The sequence below is a fragment of the Rhinolophus sinicus genome, linkage group LG06, assembly GCF_036562045.2.
Source record: "Rhinolophus sinicus isolate RSC01 linkage group LG06, ASM3656204v1, whole genome shotgun sequence".
NCBI classification, from domain to species: domain Eukaryota; kingdom Metazoa; phylum Chordata; class Mammalia; order Chiroptera; family Rhinolophidae; genus Rhinolophus; species Rhinolophus sinicus.
The window spans coordinates 109,740,810-109,760,222 of record NC_133756.1 but is presented as its reverse complement, the minus strand read 5'-3'; the positions used below and the strand labels follow the sequence as shown (position 1 = coordinate 109,760,222).

The 19,413-nt window shown below is 41.5% G+C and overlaps 1 protein-coding gene across 24 annotated transcripts in view; it reads right to left on the bottom strand.

Annotated features, from left to right (window-relative positions):
- The window catches only part of SYTL2 (synaptotagmin like 2), a 104,241-nt gene that overhangs the window by 31,543 nt on the left and 53,285 nt on the right, over nt 1-19,413 (bottom strand). For 12 of the 24 annotated variants that reach the window (XR_012497454.1, XR_012497455.1, XM_019739596.2 and 9 more), the window contains 5 exons: nt 16,135-16,286; nt 14,187-14,322; nt 6,500-6,581; nt 5,372-5,486; nt 3,394-4,197 (listed from right to left, as the gene is read on the bottom strand). Coding sequence is in view for 22 of the 24 variants with exons in the window: in XM_019739596.2 (XP_019595155.2) it covers nt 3,394-4,197; nt 5,372-5,486; nt 6,500-6,581; nt 14,187-14,322; nt 16,135-16,286 (1,289 nt within the window). In the remaining 2 variants the exon portion in view is untranslated. Of the gene's footprint in view, nt 1-3,393; nt 4,198-5,371; nt 5,487-6,499; nt 6,582-14,186; nt 14,323-14,858; nt 14,941-16,134; nt 16,287-16,397; nt 16,593-19,413 lie in introns of those variants that run through there. The other 12 variants (XM_019739600.2, XM_074335644.1, XM_074335652.1 and 9 more) reach the window with 7 other exon arrangements.

Below are 19,413 nucleotides of genomic sequence, written 5' to 3'. Positions count from 1 at the left end.
AGCTGTTTATATCAGCATTTTTCAGGGATTATAATGTAAACCATCCTAATTAAGATATTCTACCAAATATGCCCTATGTAAAGGAAGGTAAATGCTGTGCCCTGGAAGCATGGAGCTGGACTGAATTGGGAAATTTCTTTGAAGTCTCTGGTCTATTTTAAAAATTCATGTGAATTTTGTATTCTGCTCCATGTTACATTTTATACATTAATTTTCTCCCACTCTCAAATCTTTGCATGACATTAACACTCCAGGAACATACACCATGTGATTTTATGATTCCACCTATCCACTGGCACACTCATAAATCCTAAAAAAGGCTTATAACCAAGTTTGAAAAACACAGACTTAGAGGTTTCTGGAGTTGGAAAAATAACTTTCAAAGAAGATTAAACAAGGAGTTCCGTCCAGAACCTTAGAATGGCACAATGAGGATATTTGCATTCCTGGGCCTTATTCCTGATCTATTAAACCAGAGTCTGAAGATGGGGTCCAGGAATCTTTACTAACAGCTCCCCCAGTGATTGTTGTACACCCTGGAGTTTTAGGACCATGATCTCAAAAGGCTCCTTCATTATCCCCTATTTCCCTTCAATAATTTGTGAGTTTGAAGTAGTTTCTATGAGTCAAATAAACTGAAATGAGAACTGATAGAGAATGTGATCTATACCTATTCCCTGATGTTGGCTAACCAATGGCTAGGAGGCTCGAGGAGGATTTTTAAGTTCTTTCTAAGCAATCAAGAAAGTAGACAGAATCCTTTCTGAACCATTATCACACAGGGTACATTTAGATAAGGGAACTCAAAACCTTCTCCCCTTTAGTTAAGGCTCAGTTGTTTTAGCATTTCTCCCTCTTCCATATAAATGCTCAGCTGTGCAATACATGTTCCTGAAAGTTTTGTGACCTGAATTTTTATGAAGTCAGCTGCATTTCAAACGCGCTAGAGGACAAATCAGTTAATAAAATTCTATCTTTAATTTTAATCATCAACTCTGGCTAAACGTGAAAGCAACAAAGTCTTAAACAATAATTGGCACACAGTGGATACTGGTTTCCTTTCTTAATTACACATTGCACTATTAAATATACGTCAACAATTGTGAAGTTTCTTTGAGAAATCTTTAAGAATTCTGTGCTAGTCTGTTTAAGAGAAAACTACTCAACGATGAAAAATGTTTGTAATATACTGTTACTGAAAAAAGAAGTCTGGGCAATAGAAACATAATTTAAAATTATATTCATGCCTGAAAATTATTGAAAGGCTCTACAATTAAATGTTAACAATAGTCAATGCTGAGTAATGACATCACCGATGATATTTGTTTCATTCTGTGTGCATTTCTGTTTTTTAATTTTTTAAATAAAATTAGTTATTGGGAGTGATGGTAAGAGGAATCACTTTTGCATCCATCCACCATATATTTTAGCTATTGAGGTATAGCATTATCAGTGCATCTGAGGGCATTTTTTCTTTTCAAATGTTTTACAGTGAAAGTTTATTACTTTTAAAATAAGAACAGTTATTTGATTCCAGGGAATATTTTGTTTCTTCTAAGGAATTGTTTTGGGTTTTTTTTTTTTCCCCCCAGGACAATAATGAGTATGATATTGACTATCCTGGAGCTCAAAGCTAAAGTCAAACCCTTATAATTTGCAGAGAGGCTACCATTTTTGTGGTCCTGATTTTCATTTTGTGCTCCGTTTATTACTTTTTATTTTTGTGGTAAGCAGGAAAAAAGCAGGGTATTAATAAGTGAGCAGAACTTTGTTTACAAACTCTGAGGCCAGAAGGCCTGTCTGCCAATCAAAATGGATGCAGATGATGATGCCTTCCTCCCAAATTTCATGGCCAGTTGTGATGTAAAAAACAGAAAGCACAAATAAGTAGTCAATACAAAATTTCAAAGATATTCTGTGGTAAAGTAGGTGCAGTTTGAAAAACAAGGAAGGTTTACTCATTTTTTTCTATGAATTATAATAAAGGAAAATATTACCGAAGAAATTTTTTTTCATTTTTTGAATAAACATTTCAGTAAGCATCATCCAATTGTCTGTCAATATTTACTCAAACTATAATAATTTCCTTTAATATGAGTTCCTTCATTTCTTGAAGAAGCACCTGCTAATTTTTAATTTTTAAAAGAGAATATTCTGTTCTGCTCAAATGATTTTAAATGTGCAGGGGGGAGGGGTGGTGAAAATGCTTTGTCCTTTGAGAAGTAGATTGATCTGAACAAGTATGAAACTGTAGAGCTAAGCAAAAGTGACTCAGGGTTAACTTAATACTGACTAATAAGGGAGGGTGAGAGCAAATAGATTAGAAACTTGACTGTTGCTACCCTGTTTTCCCAAAAATAAGACCTAGCCGAATAATCAGCTCTAATGCATCTTTTGGAACAAAATTAATATAAGACCCAGTTTTTTATATTACAGTATAGTATAGTATAGTATAGTATAGTATAGTATAGTATAGTATATAAGACGGAGTCTTATATTATAGTAAAATAAGACTGGGTCTTATGTTAATTTTTGTTCCAAAAAACACATTAGAGTTGATTGTCCGGCTAGGTCTTATTTTCGGGGAGACACGGTACTAAAATTTTTCTTGACTATAAAGATATAATCATAGGGTTGGATGAAGACTTATTGAAGAGGGCAGAGAGTACACAGAATGATTTTCCCCATTGTTTTTGCTTTCTAAAATATAAGAACTACAAAGTAATCATGTAAGTATGGAAAGCAGTTTTAAGTATCCCCTGAGTTGTAGAATCTCCAAGAGAGGGCTAGTTAACTATTTGGCAGGAAAAAGCAGTATTCTCATTGCCTCTCAACTCACACTGAAAGCCAGTATTCCTGCAAAGCTTTTAAAGGCTAAGAACAAATGGCTAGAGGCCCTGTGTAGGCCAAAGTCTGAGGCTCTTTCATTGAGAGCACTCAAAGTCTAGTTTCCCACCCTTTGAGGATATGAAAGTGAAGGTTCTCTGGAGAGTAGAAGAGACACCAAAGGTTTGGATAAATGGCAATCGATAAATTTGAGTTAGGTGAGTAATAATATATTTAATCTATAAAAAGGTATTAGCATACCTTTAATTCCTACTCTGTATAAACACCTTGATTTAACTCAAAACACTGTAATTTGTTCAAATAATTGATATGATTACAATTTTTAGGGTGAAACATAATGGGCCAGAAACTGTGCTAACCTTGTGCTATTGGTGATTGAGGAAAGCCTCCAAACCCATGAGAGATATAAGCATTCCCCAGTGGCATCTGCCTGAATTCCAGCTGGAGTGGCTAAGAGGCAGACCGCCTTTCTACAGGGCTGGCTCACCCGGCCATGCCAAGCTCACCGGGTCAGCGCTTATAGCCTGGTAGTGACAACTCTCTTACCAGCAGGGCTTTTGGACAATTCCGATTCAAGCCTTGATAATTCTGATGGTTTAGCTTTCTGTTCACTGACAGTGGGTGAATTCTCAATGGACTGTGGTCTTGCAGGTAAAACTTCTGAGGGAGAAGGGTGCCCATTAATCGGAAAAGAATCGGAAGTCGTTGGCTGATGTGTTCCATTTTTTGTTGCACTTGGGCCTGAGGCTGACTGAGGTAAAGGCAAAGACTTTCTGTATTGGGAAGGCTTAGGTTCCTTCCCAAACTCATCCATGTCCCCTACATCTTGTGTTCCATCCTTCAACCTGTCAGATTCTAAAACGCGGAATTCTCCCACTTCCCGGCCATGGATTAGCCTGGGACTCAGCGGGAGTTCATGCTTCACTGCGGAGAATCTCACGTGCTTTAATGGCTCCGGTGAGTTTGAGGAGGAGTCATCTTCTAACGAATGATCCTTCTCTGAAATTCTCTCATGGATTGTTAGGCCAGGTGACACAATTTTGCTTTTGGGTTCAAAGTTCTGATGCAAACGGACCGTTTCTGAGTCTGTGCTGCTGGAACTGGAGTTGCGCTTAAGGATCCCTCTCGGAGCCCCTCTCGCATTCAGGGAGTCTGTCCTTTGTCTAGGAAAAGACTGGTTATCTTCTTGCTTTAAATCACGTGATTTGTAGATCATTTTCCTGGCTTTGGGGATTGGTGCTTTGATTTGGGATTCACTCCCAGGGTCTGGAAAAGTCTGCTTTGGTTTCTCTAACTTTTGGCTTGAAATATCCAGGACAGATGACTGTTCTTTTGACTCTGACAATTCACCTGAAAATAAAAACACATTAGGTGATATATCAAATGGAGAGTAACTCTATAATTTAAAACACCTCTGATTAAAAAAACAAACAAAAAGCACCTATGATAAACTTAATCTACATTTGGCAGAAGTATTAAAATATCAAAGACAATAAAGCATAAGTACAGAACTAATTAAAAAGCCTTTAAAAATTCATGCATAAACTTCATTGAACTGTACATTTAAGATTATTGTGTTTTACACATATCTATTCTTTGTGGTATTTTATAGTTAATAAAAAAATTTTTAAATGTATTTTTAAAACTCCCTCATGGAAGTGAAGGAAAAGCACAGAAGTTACTTAAAAAATTCACATGTGGAAACCAGAAAAAAGAGCTCAGCTGAAAAAACAAAACTCAATACCTAAAACAAAAGTTAATTTTGTCAAAATGGAAAAAGAAAGGTAACATATTCCAATGACTTTTTTTCTATAAAATCGACTTTTTTTCTGTAAAATATTTAATGCTATATAAAGTACACCCAGTGGAGAGGGGGAAGTACACTAATATTAAAACAGACTAATTAAAACTCCTACCTCCACTTTCAATTGTTAATTTTCTACCCCTTGTCCATCCTTAATGTTTGTGGAATTTTCTTACCGTTGTTTTTAAAGAGATTATTGTCTGGTATTTCCTCTTAATGGTATGGAAGAATGGTAAAATTCCATAAGAAGCAGATTTAAATTCATTAAGTCACAAACCTGATCTAATACTCCTGAGGGATTGGTCTGATAATTACAGATTAGAAGATCATAACGTTATCAAGTGGCCTTTTTCTCTCTCGAGGTAAACTCTTTTAATTTTAAACAGAACTGTGTCTGCACATGGTAGACATTCAATAAATGCTCTTAAATAAGTGACTGAATGCCTCTGGTAAAAAAATTTCCCAGTTCACTGAGGGGGAACCCAAGGCATAAAGGTTGCACAAGCGTCAGCTCTAAGACTGGAATGCATGAGCCTCCAATTTCAAAAATTTCTGCTTTCTTCTCTCAAGCAGGAAACCAATGGGCATAGCAGAATAAGAAAACCATCAGGACCTTTCACTTTCTTTTAAAAGTTATTTTAGTTCAAGGAACTCTGAGAATTTCCCTTAGACCACAGATAACAAAGATAAAAATATCTAGTCCATAAAAATAATATTTACCCTCTTTTGAAGTCTGAAAAAAACCAGCCCTTCCATTTTTTGACTGCTCATTTTTGGTTTGTTGAGATAAGTGATCTTCTGGCAACTTGGAACTATTAAATGGATTCTTCCTTTGCTGGGGGAAAAAAACAGTGTTTATCAAACTCATTTTAAATGTCATAACAGCAACTCAGTGTTAGCAAATGCTTATTATCTCCAATATTTGATAGTTTTATCCAGTAAACTCTATCTGGCATGTCTGAAAAATGATTGTCCTGGTTAATCAGGCTAGCATAGAATAACTATATATGTTTTACAAAAAAACAAAAACAAAATAAAAAACAAAAAAACTGCATAAAATACGTATAAAATATACTTAACTCCAGAGTCCTACAACAGGTCATTCAAACCTATTCCTCACATTTTATAGAGATGAGAAAACTTAGGCCCGGATATATCAAAGAGCTTGTCAAGATCAGGGTAAATCTGAGACTCTAATCAGGGCAGATTCCCACCAATGCTCTTTCGACCAACAAGACTCTCATTGTGCTAGATTAAAGCCATACTAAATAGAATTGTAACTAATCTTTTCTATAAGAATTTAAAAGACACTTATCAAGATATCTTGAAGTATTTCATAGTCACTATTACAATGATCAATTCTAACGAAGAAAGGGTACCAGTAAACGGAATTTTTTTCATTCATGTAAGACTGAATATCAATGTTTACTGTGTCTAGTTTCATAAATTGGCAATTCCCTCCCCCAGGCAGACCACTAACAGAGTCAGGAAGCTGTGAATAGGAATAAGGAGTCACATGGGACTACCAAGCCACATTCCATACGCTTAAAAGAAGCAGTCCCCAGTGGCTTCAGACTTTTTATTCTCTAGGGCAAGAAATCTGGGTCCTCAGCACAGCACACCACGCTGAAGTATGGAGGACTCATCTTCCAACGAATCCTCCTTCTCAGGAATTCTCTCATGGACTGTTAGGCCAGGTGACACTTCATATACTAAGTGGTAAAAATTATCTGTTTTTGGTACCAAAACAGTACTACAAAAATCCTCTTTATTTCATGGTGCTTTGATAAAATGAGAAAAATGGCATTCTGACAAAAATGAGATTTTCAAAGTCTGAGCTCAGTCTACCTTAGCTGGCGACACAGATGACTTTCTTGAGTTTTCCTGGGACATACCAATCACGGAGGAAGCTGAATTTACCACACTGGAACTGCAAAAGAAACAATAATTCAGAGAATAAAAACTCACCCTTTGAGGAAGCATAAATCATGTCTCTGAAACCAAAAACTATTAAGGCACGATAGGAGAGAAAGTTTGTAACATCAAACTGCCAGGAAGGGAGAGGGAGTTGGGAGATGATTAAGCAGTGAAGCGAAAGAAATGGCAGAGCAGAAATGAAAGACAGGTATGAGACAAGACAAAACAATCCATCAGAATCCCTCAAGTTTATATCACAATACCAGGCACACAGGAGGTTCACAATTTGAATTTGTAGAAATAAACTTGTCTCAAAGTCAGAAGCTCATATCAGATGCAGATGAAAGTGAGCAAATGACCTCAAGGAGGGAACATCATTGCTGAAATGAAGCTTTACGGCCTCATTCCACAGGCCAGGGCCAGAACGGCAGTGCTCTCAGGTAGCAAATAATGAAAGAGAAGACTCAGGTGAGACAAGTGACTCGTCAAAGGAACAGAAGAAACAGCAGATCTAAGAGATGCTGAGCACAGACGCTGGTGGGTTTGGGCAACTTACTGAGAACTTGCAACCCAACTCTCCAGGCTGGCCAGATGAGTTCTTGTTCAAATACTAGAAGGATAAGGACAAGAACAGCATCCAGAAGATGGTGGGAGGTTAGAAGCTTGGAGCAGGTTTAGAGAAGTAAAGAAGATTCCCTAGACCATGATTACCTACCTGTGGGACAGGACAGCCCCAGGGTGAGAGAAAGCCAAGAATGAATGAGGACAAGTGAGTTGAACAGGCTTCCTCCTGAACAACCACTCCCTTAGCTACTGAGTAAGAAGGGCAAAAGAGGGTCATAGTGGCCCTAGAAGGGGAGGGAAAAAACACCTGCTCAGACTTCCTGCTCCAATGGCCCTGCTTCAGGCACAGGAGGTGAAGTCATCATTGGCTGAAACCACCGTGCCTGGTGAAACTCCCCCAGTTCTCTTAGTGGCATCACAGTCAAGACTTGGAAAATTCCTGGAAGGGTGCTGGCTTTCCACCACGCAGCAAAGGAGTTAGAGGTTGGGGCTGGGACGAGTAATTTGCCCCAGGGCCACAAAGCCTTGCTCAAGATTACTGTTGTGGAAAGCATGGGCTAGATATTCCTGCAGCCTCCTTTCCATTCTTTACCTCTGCACTTGGTTATTTTTGTACAGTTAGTCCCAGGACATTTTGAGGAAGCCCTTCTTCCTTTTGTTACCCTCCTCATTGTTCCAGAAAGGAATTACAGCAGATGAAGCAGAGGTATATAATATATGGTCTGATCGCGTAGATGTGAGAAAGGCAGGAAAACAAAAGGATGGGGAGGGAAATGGAAGGGAAGAAAAGTAGGAACTTAACAATGGAGCCAGAATTAAGGCTAACAGAAAAACACCTTATAGAAAGCTATTCTTGCAACAGGTGGGCACAAATTTAAATCAAGTTTTCTAGCAGCCAATGTAAAAAAAAGACATCTGGTCACTGATAGAATTCAGTGTCCATACAATTAAAAAAAAAAAAAAAATCCAATAGCTCAGGACTAGAAAGCAATTTCTATTGAGTGTCATTTTCAGAACCCAGGGGGCGATGTGAGGAACCGTACAGTACATGCTATGCTCAGTTTCTCAGAATGTTTTGTATCATCTTTCTTAGTAAATAAAATAGTCACGTAATAACCAGAGAACCTGAGCCGGGTGCTGATGGTCGGGGGCCTCCAAGGAACACTTATCTTCTCCTGCCATCTTCCTCCTTTCCCCTTCCCACTCACTGAGAACAAAGGATACGCAGAGCCTCCATTCTCTTCTCTCTGTTCCCTGGAAATCCAGTTCCTGCTACTCTAAGCCCGCAGCCCTGACTGCCCGTATTGCACATCACGTTACCCCCTCCTTCCCAGAGATAAAACCAGCCTCTCGCTAAATTCCATCTAGCTATGTATTTCAAGCATACTCTGAAGCCTCATTCTGTGAATACATATCATATCTCTCCTAGTAACCTGGGAGGTACCTCAAAAGTATCTTGACCATCTTTATATCCCCCACAATGCCTTGTACATTGCCTGGGACACAACTGGTGAATGATTGAACAAATGATAGCCAACTGAGCCAGTGGCAGGGAAGCCAGCAGCAGACAGGTGACTGTGTTTTGTTTTGTTTTTTAATTCATATTATTAAAACTACAATGAGGCACATTATTTAGATTTTAAACAAAACGTCTTTGTTTCTGCTAGTCAGAAAACAAGAGAGAGGAAGAAATGAGGCATTCAGAACACATGGTTAGACACTAAAATACAGGAAACACACAGTACTCACTGGGTTCCCTGTGATTGGGATGGGGGGAAATGGGATGAGGGAGAGATACCTGGATAGCTATAGTCCACAAGCCTGCTTAACTAGAAAAAAATGAAAACAAGAGTCTTATGCCTCCAACTCTGTCTGAAAATACAGCTACTTCCTAGATTATGCTCTGCATTACTTGTCTTGAGGAAAATAGCAACGTTTTGCTTGCCTGTCTTTTACTGGGCAACCATCACTACACTAACCATCTTATTCTCCAACGATCTTTGCAACATCTCTGTGAGGTATATACCCTTCTCCCCATTTAACTTGTGAGAAAAATGGAGGTTCGGAGAGGTTAAGTAACCTGCTCAATGTCACAAAATCAGTTACTGAAAGCTGGGGATTTGAGCCAAGTGTGTCTGACCCTGGCTCCCCAAACAATCATCATATTGGCTAGGCTATACTGCCTCTGACTTCTCCCGTTACTAACACGGGGCTTTCTGGCCAGAGGAGTCAAGTCCAGGTGACTCTTCTTTCCCAGTGCTCTTACATCTGTCACTTCCTTTCTACCTGTCTGGGACTGCCTTTACTTCTGTCAGCTGTACTCACTTCATGTCTGACCTCCTGACTCCGGAGTTCTCCTCCCCTAAACCATTCAGCGTTCCACCAGTAAGCTGGAATGGTCTCAAACGCAACGTTGATTCTGTCCCTCTTCTGCTCATTACCTTTCCCTGGATCCTCAGGCCTGTTGAATGAAGTCTGAACTCCTCAGGAAGGAACTGGAGATTTGTCCACCATCCGTCCCAAGACACTTTCCCACTCCTCCTTTCTGCTGACCTTTCATGCCAAACCAACTGGTCTATTCTACTCACTGTCCCCAAAACTCACCTCTCTGCTGTCTCCACTCACCCTATCCCCCAGCTCCTCCCTCAAGAGTTTGCTGTGTTCTCTTTGCCCACATCTCCGCTTTCCTCTCCAGGCCTGGTCTAAATCTCACCTCCTTGGTGAAGCTGCCCGTGTCAGCCCAGCTGGCAGTGGGTCTCCTTGTCTCAAGCACATTTCCTTGGTAGTTTGGATTAAAAATTTGCTCTCTGCCTGGTACTATTTGTTATCATGTGATCAGATATTCTTATATGGATGCATTATTTTTCCTAAGAGAATACAGTCTCTTTAGAGCTAAATACTGTGTCTTGCATCTTAGAATCCCTCTCAGAGGGCAGTAAACTCTGTCCTGCATATAAAAGATATTCAATACATTCCACAAGATGCGCTTTTAAACCATACATCAAGCGAAATCCCATGCCCTGTGTTCTGTAATTTCTTCCATCAGGTACACTTTGAAAACTACCTGCAATATTAGAAAAGAACACTTTGACAAAATTTGTTTATTTCATTAATAGGATTATTAAAATGTTAGACTATGATATTGGCATTAGGAGTTTCCGCCTAAAAGTGCCTGCATTCTAAGGCAAGGCTTTGAAAACTTAACTAAAAAATAATGTTAGTGCTGTGGCAGGGACTGTTGGGGACAGGGAGGTCTTTGCCCCCATCTTGAAATCATACTACACAGGCAGCCAGACACTCCATCTGCTCCCATGTCCAGCCATAAAGTGCCCCAACCTTCAAACTTAAAAAGCTTTTGAACCTTAACCAGCCTTTCTCTCTAAAACATTTAAAAATAACAGCAGCCATCATATACCTGCTTCTGAGGTATTTTCCAACTTAAATGCTAACAGCATCTAGAATCAGAAGAAAATTCTGCAAGTGATTTTTTTCCTGTGTCTTTTGTTGTTGTTGATCTCTCCCTTTGGACAGTGAGCTCCTTGGAAGGTAACACTGTGTCTCATCCCCAGCACCCAGCACTGTGCTAGCACACGTTACCCTCAGTGAAGCTTGAACACATGAATAAACAAATAAAGAAATGGCTCAGAGATAACGTGAAGGAAGAAAATTAGGAAATAAGCTGTGCCAAGCCTTTCAAGTTAGTATTTTCTTTAGGTAAAATATTACTTCTCTGGTGCTACCACACTTCATGCTACAGATTTATCTAACACAGATATTCTCATCCACACGTAAAACACTCTGATGTCACAGTGAAACTATTCCTACCACAACTGATCTGGGTAAATCCAAGACCCTATAGGATTAAGAAAGATTCTTTTAAGAGCTCAATATAAGTGATTCTGTGATGCAGGCCTCCAAGAAATGACACGGTCACATCACTGGATTGCAATCAATCCAGGGACAAAAGATCAAATGCATTGCCCACAGACTGGCTCATCATAAAAGCAGCTCTGAACTTCCATCCAGACAGGCCTACATTACTGAAAAGTCAAATATTCCCTAGAGTGGAATGGATGTTAGATCCCTTCAAAGGAGAAAGAAGGCAACTGAGGGATGTGGGATAAGGAGGAATGTGGGAGGGGGATCCAGAAGGGGGAAAGAACTGGAAAGCTTGTGATACATTGGAAAAACTTTTTTTTTTTTTTTTTAAGAAGCATGGGCTGGCCTCGTCTGCAGCCACAGAGCTAAGACAATATAAGCTACCAGAGGGACCAGTCCTCAGAGAGGTGGTCCTAAAGGAAAAGATTAGAGAGAGATACTAAAAGGTCAGTCTATGTCCAGGCTCCTTCAGACTAAAGAAGCACCAACGGCAAGGATTGGTGCCCTGGTCCGTAGAGAGACTACCAGACTCTCAGTGTTTTCCGGTGCAGCAAACTTGCTTTAGAGAACATGTCATCATAAGTAACGAGGAGGGGCTTCTCATCCCAGAGCAGGCCTACCTCTGTAATCAGGACACATAACACTTCGTCTAGGGCAGGTTCCTGACCACAGGGGAAGAGCTTCTCCTGTGTTTATTCTGACTCCCCACCTTGGCTCAGTCATGTGCGGCAGACTACCACGTACACGTTGTACAATTATTTGGGGAGGGACATGATGTGCTGTCAAGGTGTGGTTTGTGGACCAGTGCCAGGCATGAACTGCTTGTTACTGGTTCACAATGAGATAAGTACAGAAATCGAGAGTATAAATTTAGCATTGGCTGAGACATCCCAGCACACCATCAGTGGGCTTGTACTTGGCATGCCTTTGTTGTTTTCTGTATTTCATTTTTCCAGTATTCATTTTTATTATATTTTATAAAAGGTACTCATCTGTGATAATTAGAAATACAAAAAAATTTTTTTAAGACCATAACAATGGTCCTTTACCATAGTGTGTGCCAACACTGCCCACAGGCTAGCCAACGCCGCCCTGCTGAAGGGCAGTAACCAGAGTTAGAACTGTGAGCGTCTGGCGTTTCCCTTTTGCACTCAGAAAGGAAGGAACCTGGTTCTCTGCTCCTCTGTCCATCTAGCCTCTCTCTGCTTCCTGGTGTGACAGGTGCAAACAAAGATGAGTTCCAAAAGAACACAGGTAGTGTCCAGTGCTGGGGTACATGTTCAGGACACACACTGGTTTCATTCTTCACAGGCAGAACCCCCAAAGAACTGTGCCCCCAATAGAAAGAAGGAATTTTGCCACAAAGTCCATTAGAAAAACTCCTTTGGAAACTGTAATATCCAGTCACTGTGGCCTCATACTCCCTGACTGCCGGCTAAGACAATATTGACAGGTATTGAGTCATTCTATTGAGCTTCACTTGGTCTAAAAGTAAAGGCCCCAAAATACACTTAACACACCCAGTTCCCAAAGGTGAGAATATAGGTGAAAAACACTGCGGGAACCTGATACTGAGTGATACAGGGGTTCCTGACATGGAAAGTAGGAAGTAAACAACAGCTCCATATACATTTCTGGGTGATTACTACCCACGCCATGCAATGAGCAAAGCATGCTGGGTACACCTAACATCTTTATTCTTGCCTTCCGGACCTTATCTCATCTATGTTATAATAACATAATTATAATGGGACCTGGAAATTGCAGATTTTCCTGCTTCCTGAGAAATGCTAAGTGGTTCGCACGCCTCATTTCATTTTATCTCACAACATCCTGGTGAGGCAGCTCTGTTATGGTGTACAAATGAGACCAGAAAGACTTTCTGAGGTCACACAAGGAATGCAGAAAACAATGGAGACACCAACTGTGGAAACTCAATAGCCTCGAATTGAGGAAGAGGTGGGGTAAAATCCACCAGCTCACATGGGGTCATGAGGAAAATGAGTCAGGCTATTGGGGCAGTGGCACCTCTGTCCCTCAGGCCCTTTGAGAAGAAATAAATTCCTGGGAGAACAGAAGTCAGACCCAGATAAAACTGTGCAGTGAGCCAAGTTTGACTCTGTAACCCCTTAAGTCTTCTCCTTTCTCCTTCTGTGGCACTTGTGCCCAATTCCTTTAGTCAGCGCTCTGGTGTCCCCATCCCATCCCCATCAAACCTGGCTCTTAGGAACTGCTCTCAAATCCTTGGTGGTAAATCTAAATGACTGTGTTCCCACAGTTTCTCTTATTTAAGGTCTCATCTCTCCCTATGGAAGGAAGGCAGACTTTCATCCCCTTAGGGGGTTGTAAGCAGCTGGTAAATGGGGAGTCACCACGGCGAAAGGGGTAGGGTCGTCTTCACACCCTTTCCTGAGCTTCCTGAAATAAGCTCCATGTATGTGAAATCCCATGCTTCCATTTATGAGCATCTACCATGTACAATCAGCTACTTTATAGGAAGGATGTACAAATGTACGTTTTAATTGGCCAGATGACAACATGTATGGAAAACACCAAAATATCAAGACTGAAAAACTGAGGACAATCTACATCTGTAGAAAGCGTTTACTGAGTACCTACTATTGAGTGCCTGGTATCCTACATACATTATCACTGATTCTCGCCACAGCCTTTCCTGGTATGTATTACCATATTTACTAAAAGAGACACAGAGCGGTTACGTGATTTGTCCATGGTCAAGTGGCTAGTAACTGGCATAGTCAGTTCACGTCTGTCTGGCTCCCAGGCTTGAGCTTCTTCCATTGAACCAGGCTGTTACAATTTTATCATAATTCATCTCTTCCCTGAAATGACTTATTCCCCTATATTCATTTTAGAGTATCTCTTCATTCTACTCTAAGGAAAAATCCTCAGTACAAATAAAAAAGCTATTGTTGGTGCTGGGAGACATCATCACTTAATATTTTAAGTTTATTTAATATTCAGATTTGTTAGAAATTCTGGAAGCTGGGAGCGCGTACTACTCAGGCTTTGTCCACATTGGGCCCCAAATTTTCTCATACCTGCCCTCTTCCCCATACCCGTGAGACCAGTCTGGCATTTGCACTCATTGCCCGCCATTTTGCCTGCACAGCACACGAAGCCATGAATCCCACATGCAGCAGCTCTGTCTTACCTTGGGCTTGCTGGTGCTACATCTTCTTCTGGCTCTTCTACAACACCGGCGAGCTCTGGGGGAAGGAAGGCATCTTTGTTGACATTATTCACCCAGCTTTCCTTTGCCCCGCTTTCTCCATCCTTACTCTGTTCAGCTGAAACAGGAAACAATGAAGACAGGAAGGTTATCTCTCCCCTCTGTGACCTACACCTTTCATATCAGCTCTCATCACTGAAGGCTGGACCTGAACTTCAGGCCTTCCCTGAGTGCCGAGGCAATCACTAATGAGTCTGAGTATTCAGGATCGGAATGATATCTGCAAGAGAAGTCAGGAGATTGCTCTGATGTTCCCCCTGCCCCAAGTAGAGTCTCGTGAGAGCATGGGTGTAATTTTAAATGGGCAGGTAACTCCAAAGACAACTGAAGGAAATTCAGACTGCCTCTAAGTGAATCTGACTTGAACTGAGGTCAGGACCAAATGTGTCTGGCCAGGGGACGCTCAGGGAAGGGATCCTCTCTGACAGAAGCACCATCTGCAAAGCATTTTCTGAACATTTACAATGTGCCTGGCCTGAGGCTGGGCTCCGGGATACAAAGAGGAACGAATGCGTCTAGTCTGGAATGTCCCTCTCCACTGCCTTCTCTTCCTCCCAGTCTCTATACATCCAAATTCTGCTTACTCCTCATTACCCAGCTCAGATGCCAGGGCCCACACGACAGCTCTGTGCTCCCTCTTCAGCGAATAACCTCTTTTGCCTCTAAACACACAGGGCTGCACCTCTTAAATAACTAGCATTGATGGAGTGATGACAGTTCCAGGCACAGAGCTGAGTTCTTTGCACGCATTATCCTGTGAGGAGGGAGCGACTTTCCAAGTTTGCAGATTTGGAAACTGAGGATCACAGAGTTCAAGAAACTTCCCTAAGGCCATGTAGCCAGTAAGTGCCAGGAATACTTTCATCCATGTTAAGAAGATGAAGTAATACGAGGGCTCCCAATTTCCAAATATGTTCACATTCCAGGGTAGTTACTCCCCACAAGTCTCTTTATACAAGTCTAGTTTTTTCAATTACAAAATGGAGTACACAGTACTCACCTGTACCCCTCAAGATTTCTGAAGCTCTGGATGGCTTTGGAAATCAAGAGCCTTGTGAGCCACGCACGGCACATACTAAGCAGCCAGCCCTGCTCGGCAAGGACTGTGATCAGAAAGACTGAAATCCCACCTCTGCCATTTGCCAGCTATATGACCTTGGGCATACAGAACTTTATATGCCCCATATATAGAATGGGGATAATAAAACCTACCTTACAAGATTCCTGCCACAATTAGAAATAATAGACAGTAAATGCCTATCATGTATTAGACATTCAAAAGGTGGTTGTTATTCTCTGTATAAAGTACAGGCTAGATCCAGACAGGGGCTGTTCGCAGGGATCAAAATTTATACTGACTAGTGCCGAGTTAAAGAAGGCACCAGTGAATATTTAATAAACTCACCAGAATTCTTAAGAGGCCCTCAAAATACTGTCTTTACAGTCCTTGAAATGATGTACATGGTTGACTAAAGAAGTACCAGATGTCAAGGTGATTGAACAAAGAGGCTAATCTCTTTCTCTAAGCTCTTCACCCTATTCAGGAGAAAAGGTTCTGAAACCTTCAGAGTTAGAAACCAAAGAAAGAAGAGGTGGTAGATCCTTATAAACCTTGAGTGTCTGTGTTACTGCTACTCAGCACGGCATCTAAAGGGCTTCCTTTGTCCTTCTGCACCACACTGAGTCACTCAGCCCCACCCTCATCCATCCCAATGCAGGGCCAGAAAATTTGAAGCTAGAGGGCTACACGTTATACAAAATGTACCTTTAAATGATCTCTGTGGGCAGAGATTCTGACACCCTTCCCTTCTCCCAACTCCTCCTTCCCAAACAAATGCTGGCTGTAGGTGTGCTAGCCAAATCAGCTCACCTGCTACCTGGAGCCTCTTCTTTCTCATAGATGCTCTGATGATATCGGTGCCGTGGATTTTGTCTCTGTGCCTTTTTGCTTTGGCTTCATAAAACCATTGGCCACTCATATTCTTCAGCTGCTGGTCATCCTTAATTTTTTCAGGCAAATGTCTACAGAAGGAGAAGAGCTTTACTTTGCTGAGAACCCACAGTAAATAAATGAGTTCATTATGACACTGCATAGAGCAATTTGTAAACACACAGCCAAAATGAAGCTCTCACTATTTTAGAAGATTCCATAAACGTCTCAGATGACTCACACATGTATATTCCCCTTTGACTGACAAGCCAGAGAAGCCAGGGCCAACATTTGTTAGAAATTCAAAGACTTAATCCATGATCCCCGGATGATGTCTGAAATGTCTCAAGGGCAGATTCACTTTTTGGCCAGTCTTCTGTGCTCACTGTTCAAATGCAAATACCCCAGGGAGAGATGACATAGTAAGCTTCCCCACGCCTTGGTATCCTTATCTGTAAAAAGGGGTTAATAATAGTAACCCACTTCATGGGGTTGCTATGAAGATGAAATTAGTTTATGCATGTCAGCCACCCTCTGCACATGCCTGGCACCTAATAAACACTTAGTGACTGACTGGTGGAGTAGTTATCAGTTTATCAGTCCTTTTCATTTTGGTGAAATGAGTTTATCGGAGACTTTCCTGGAAGTCTGGAAGAGATAGCACATGATATCGCTGGGTCTTCATGTCAGGGGAATGAATACTGACTGAAAAGGCAGGCTGGAATCCAGAAGGATCAAAATTATGCGGGTGGGGTAGGGAGCGGAGGCAAAGACAGAGGCCAATTCCTTTTACGCAGATATTGCTTTTAAGGGTTCCACAACCATTCCTACTCACTGAAAAGCTAAAACCTAACCAGCAAACCAAGTATTGTCCTCCTTAAAACGTCCCTAATGTACGGTGGCTGGAAAAACACTGTTCTGCTTCACAATTCTTTTAACCTCTGCATCTCTCTATCCATCTCAATAAAATGAGAACCACAAAATCTATCTTTTCTTATTCACAGAGATGTATTTAGAATTAAGTGGAATAAAAGCCTTAGGGAGACTTTGAACTCTTGTAAGATTATGCGCTACATAAATCCAAGAGTATTTGATGACTGTCATTCAGGCTAATATGCACGCATCCTAACTAGCAAATCTACGCATTTTAACCAGAGAACGTGTATGGTGGCCATACCAGGGGGAAGGCAGGGCTGTGCATGAGGGCTGTACACAGGGATCCCTGGGAGTGGGAGAAGTGGGAGGTACAGTCATCCTGGGTCTAGCAAGGTTGTTTCCTGTCTCCCAAGTGTGCCTGGAGAGGGTTTTTCCACAGGGTCCAGCTCTCTGCTGGAACTTCTCTCCTCTCCCAATTACCTGTCCCACACGTGCCTAGTCACAACCCTTGGACACACACTGTCATGACAGCCCATCACCAAATCCTGACAGGGAGTGTCATCACATCGTGATTCTGCATCACCAGCGAGGGTATAGTTCTTAGTAAATGTTGCTAATGCTTTCCCGTTGCCTAAATTTTCAGCAGAGCAAACAACCCTCCTGGGCTGCTGGTGGAGCTTGTGCTTTCTCCTCCCTAAAGGACCAAGTTTTAAGTTCAATTCCAGAAGAGAGAAGTTCTTCTAGCTCTCCCAATTAGAGAGTGAGTCCCTAGGGGCGGGGCCTGTACTCAATACCTCTGTGCTTGGTGTCTGGACAACAGTGCTTGTGGAGTGAAGGACTATCTATTATATGAGGCCCCTGACCACCTGGCTTCGGGAGACCTTTTCAGATTCATTTCCCAGCACCTACACCGTGTCCTGACTTGCCAGCACACTAGCCTTCTTACTGCTCTCCAAACTGTTCTTTCATGACCTCTGTAAACATTAGAAGCAGGAAAGTGTGGCAGAAAGACTATGGGCTTTGAAGTCACCCAAAATGAGGTCCAAATCCCAGTTCTGAGCTTTCCTAGATGTGACCTTGGGCAAGTTAGGAACCCTCAGTCTCCTTGATTGTAAAGATAGGGAAAAATAAGACCTCCTCTGCAGGACTCCTGGGATGAGCAAAAGAAGTGTTTATCTGAAAGTATCGAACAGGAGTACCTGGACCTTGGTGAGAGGTCAATAAGTGTGAATTCCCTCGGGATGTCTTTCACTCCTTCTCTGTCTGGCATGCTGCTCCTCATGCTGTAGATCCAGCTCACACACCACCTTGATGGGGAAGCCTTCCCCAATTCCCGAGGGCACAGTTCCGCTTGCCGTTATTCTCCATGCTCCCACAGCACCTCCATGACAGCACCTCCCACACTATATTCCAATGGTCTATTTGCACGTCTGTCTCATCCACTAATCTGTCAACTCTGCAAACTCCTTGAAGGTGAGGACTACACCTCAATCACTTTTATAATGCCAGCACGTAGCACAGAGACTGGCACAAAGCTGACACCCCAAGGCTGTTTGTTAAGTGAATAAATCAATGAACAAATAAGTGCTCAGCAACCATCCCAGTCTGAGTCAGGCAAGAGATAAGCGAGATCCTGTCACTGCTGGGGCTGAGCGAACCATACTCCGTCACAATGGCCGTGCCTTCTCCTGATGAGGCAGGATATCTCATCTTTCAGCAGAATAGGAAAAACCATGATGAAATATGGCATCGGTCATCATCTTTTTAAAAGAAACCACAAACACTCATAGCATAACAACTCTCAATTTCTCCTCATGAGATTTATTTACTTATTTTTGTTGTTCAACTGAAAGAAATTTTGTGTGGGTCCTTGTGTAATTCTTGATCTGCTCCTGCCTACAAGCCTCTTCTCATGCTAAGCGTTCACTGCACAAGGGGAGTCGGGCTCACTGAAACACATGGCCCCTGGAAAAGCCAAGAGCCATTGGAGTAAGGAATTAAGGGTGGGTTTCTGGCTAATTTCTTATTAAGTGGCCAAAGAATAGGAAATTCTTTCAAATTCAGTATGTGCAATTACGTATATCATCACTGCTAGATTTAATCAATTCCTTTTTCTATCTTAGTCATTTGAAATATTTTATAGATGATTTCATATATTTTGTAAAGATGTAGATCATTAAAACAAAACAAAACAAAAACACTACACAGGTGGCGCTGTTAAAATCTTCTCTACCAGCCCACGTTCATCTCTCATTTTTTCTGAACTCTAATCATACCAATGAAATTAGCATTTGGTTCTGACTTTTTATCATCTCCACACATGCTCGTTGTGCTTCGTAGAGA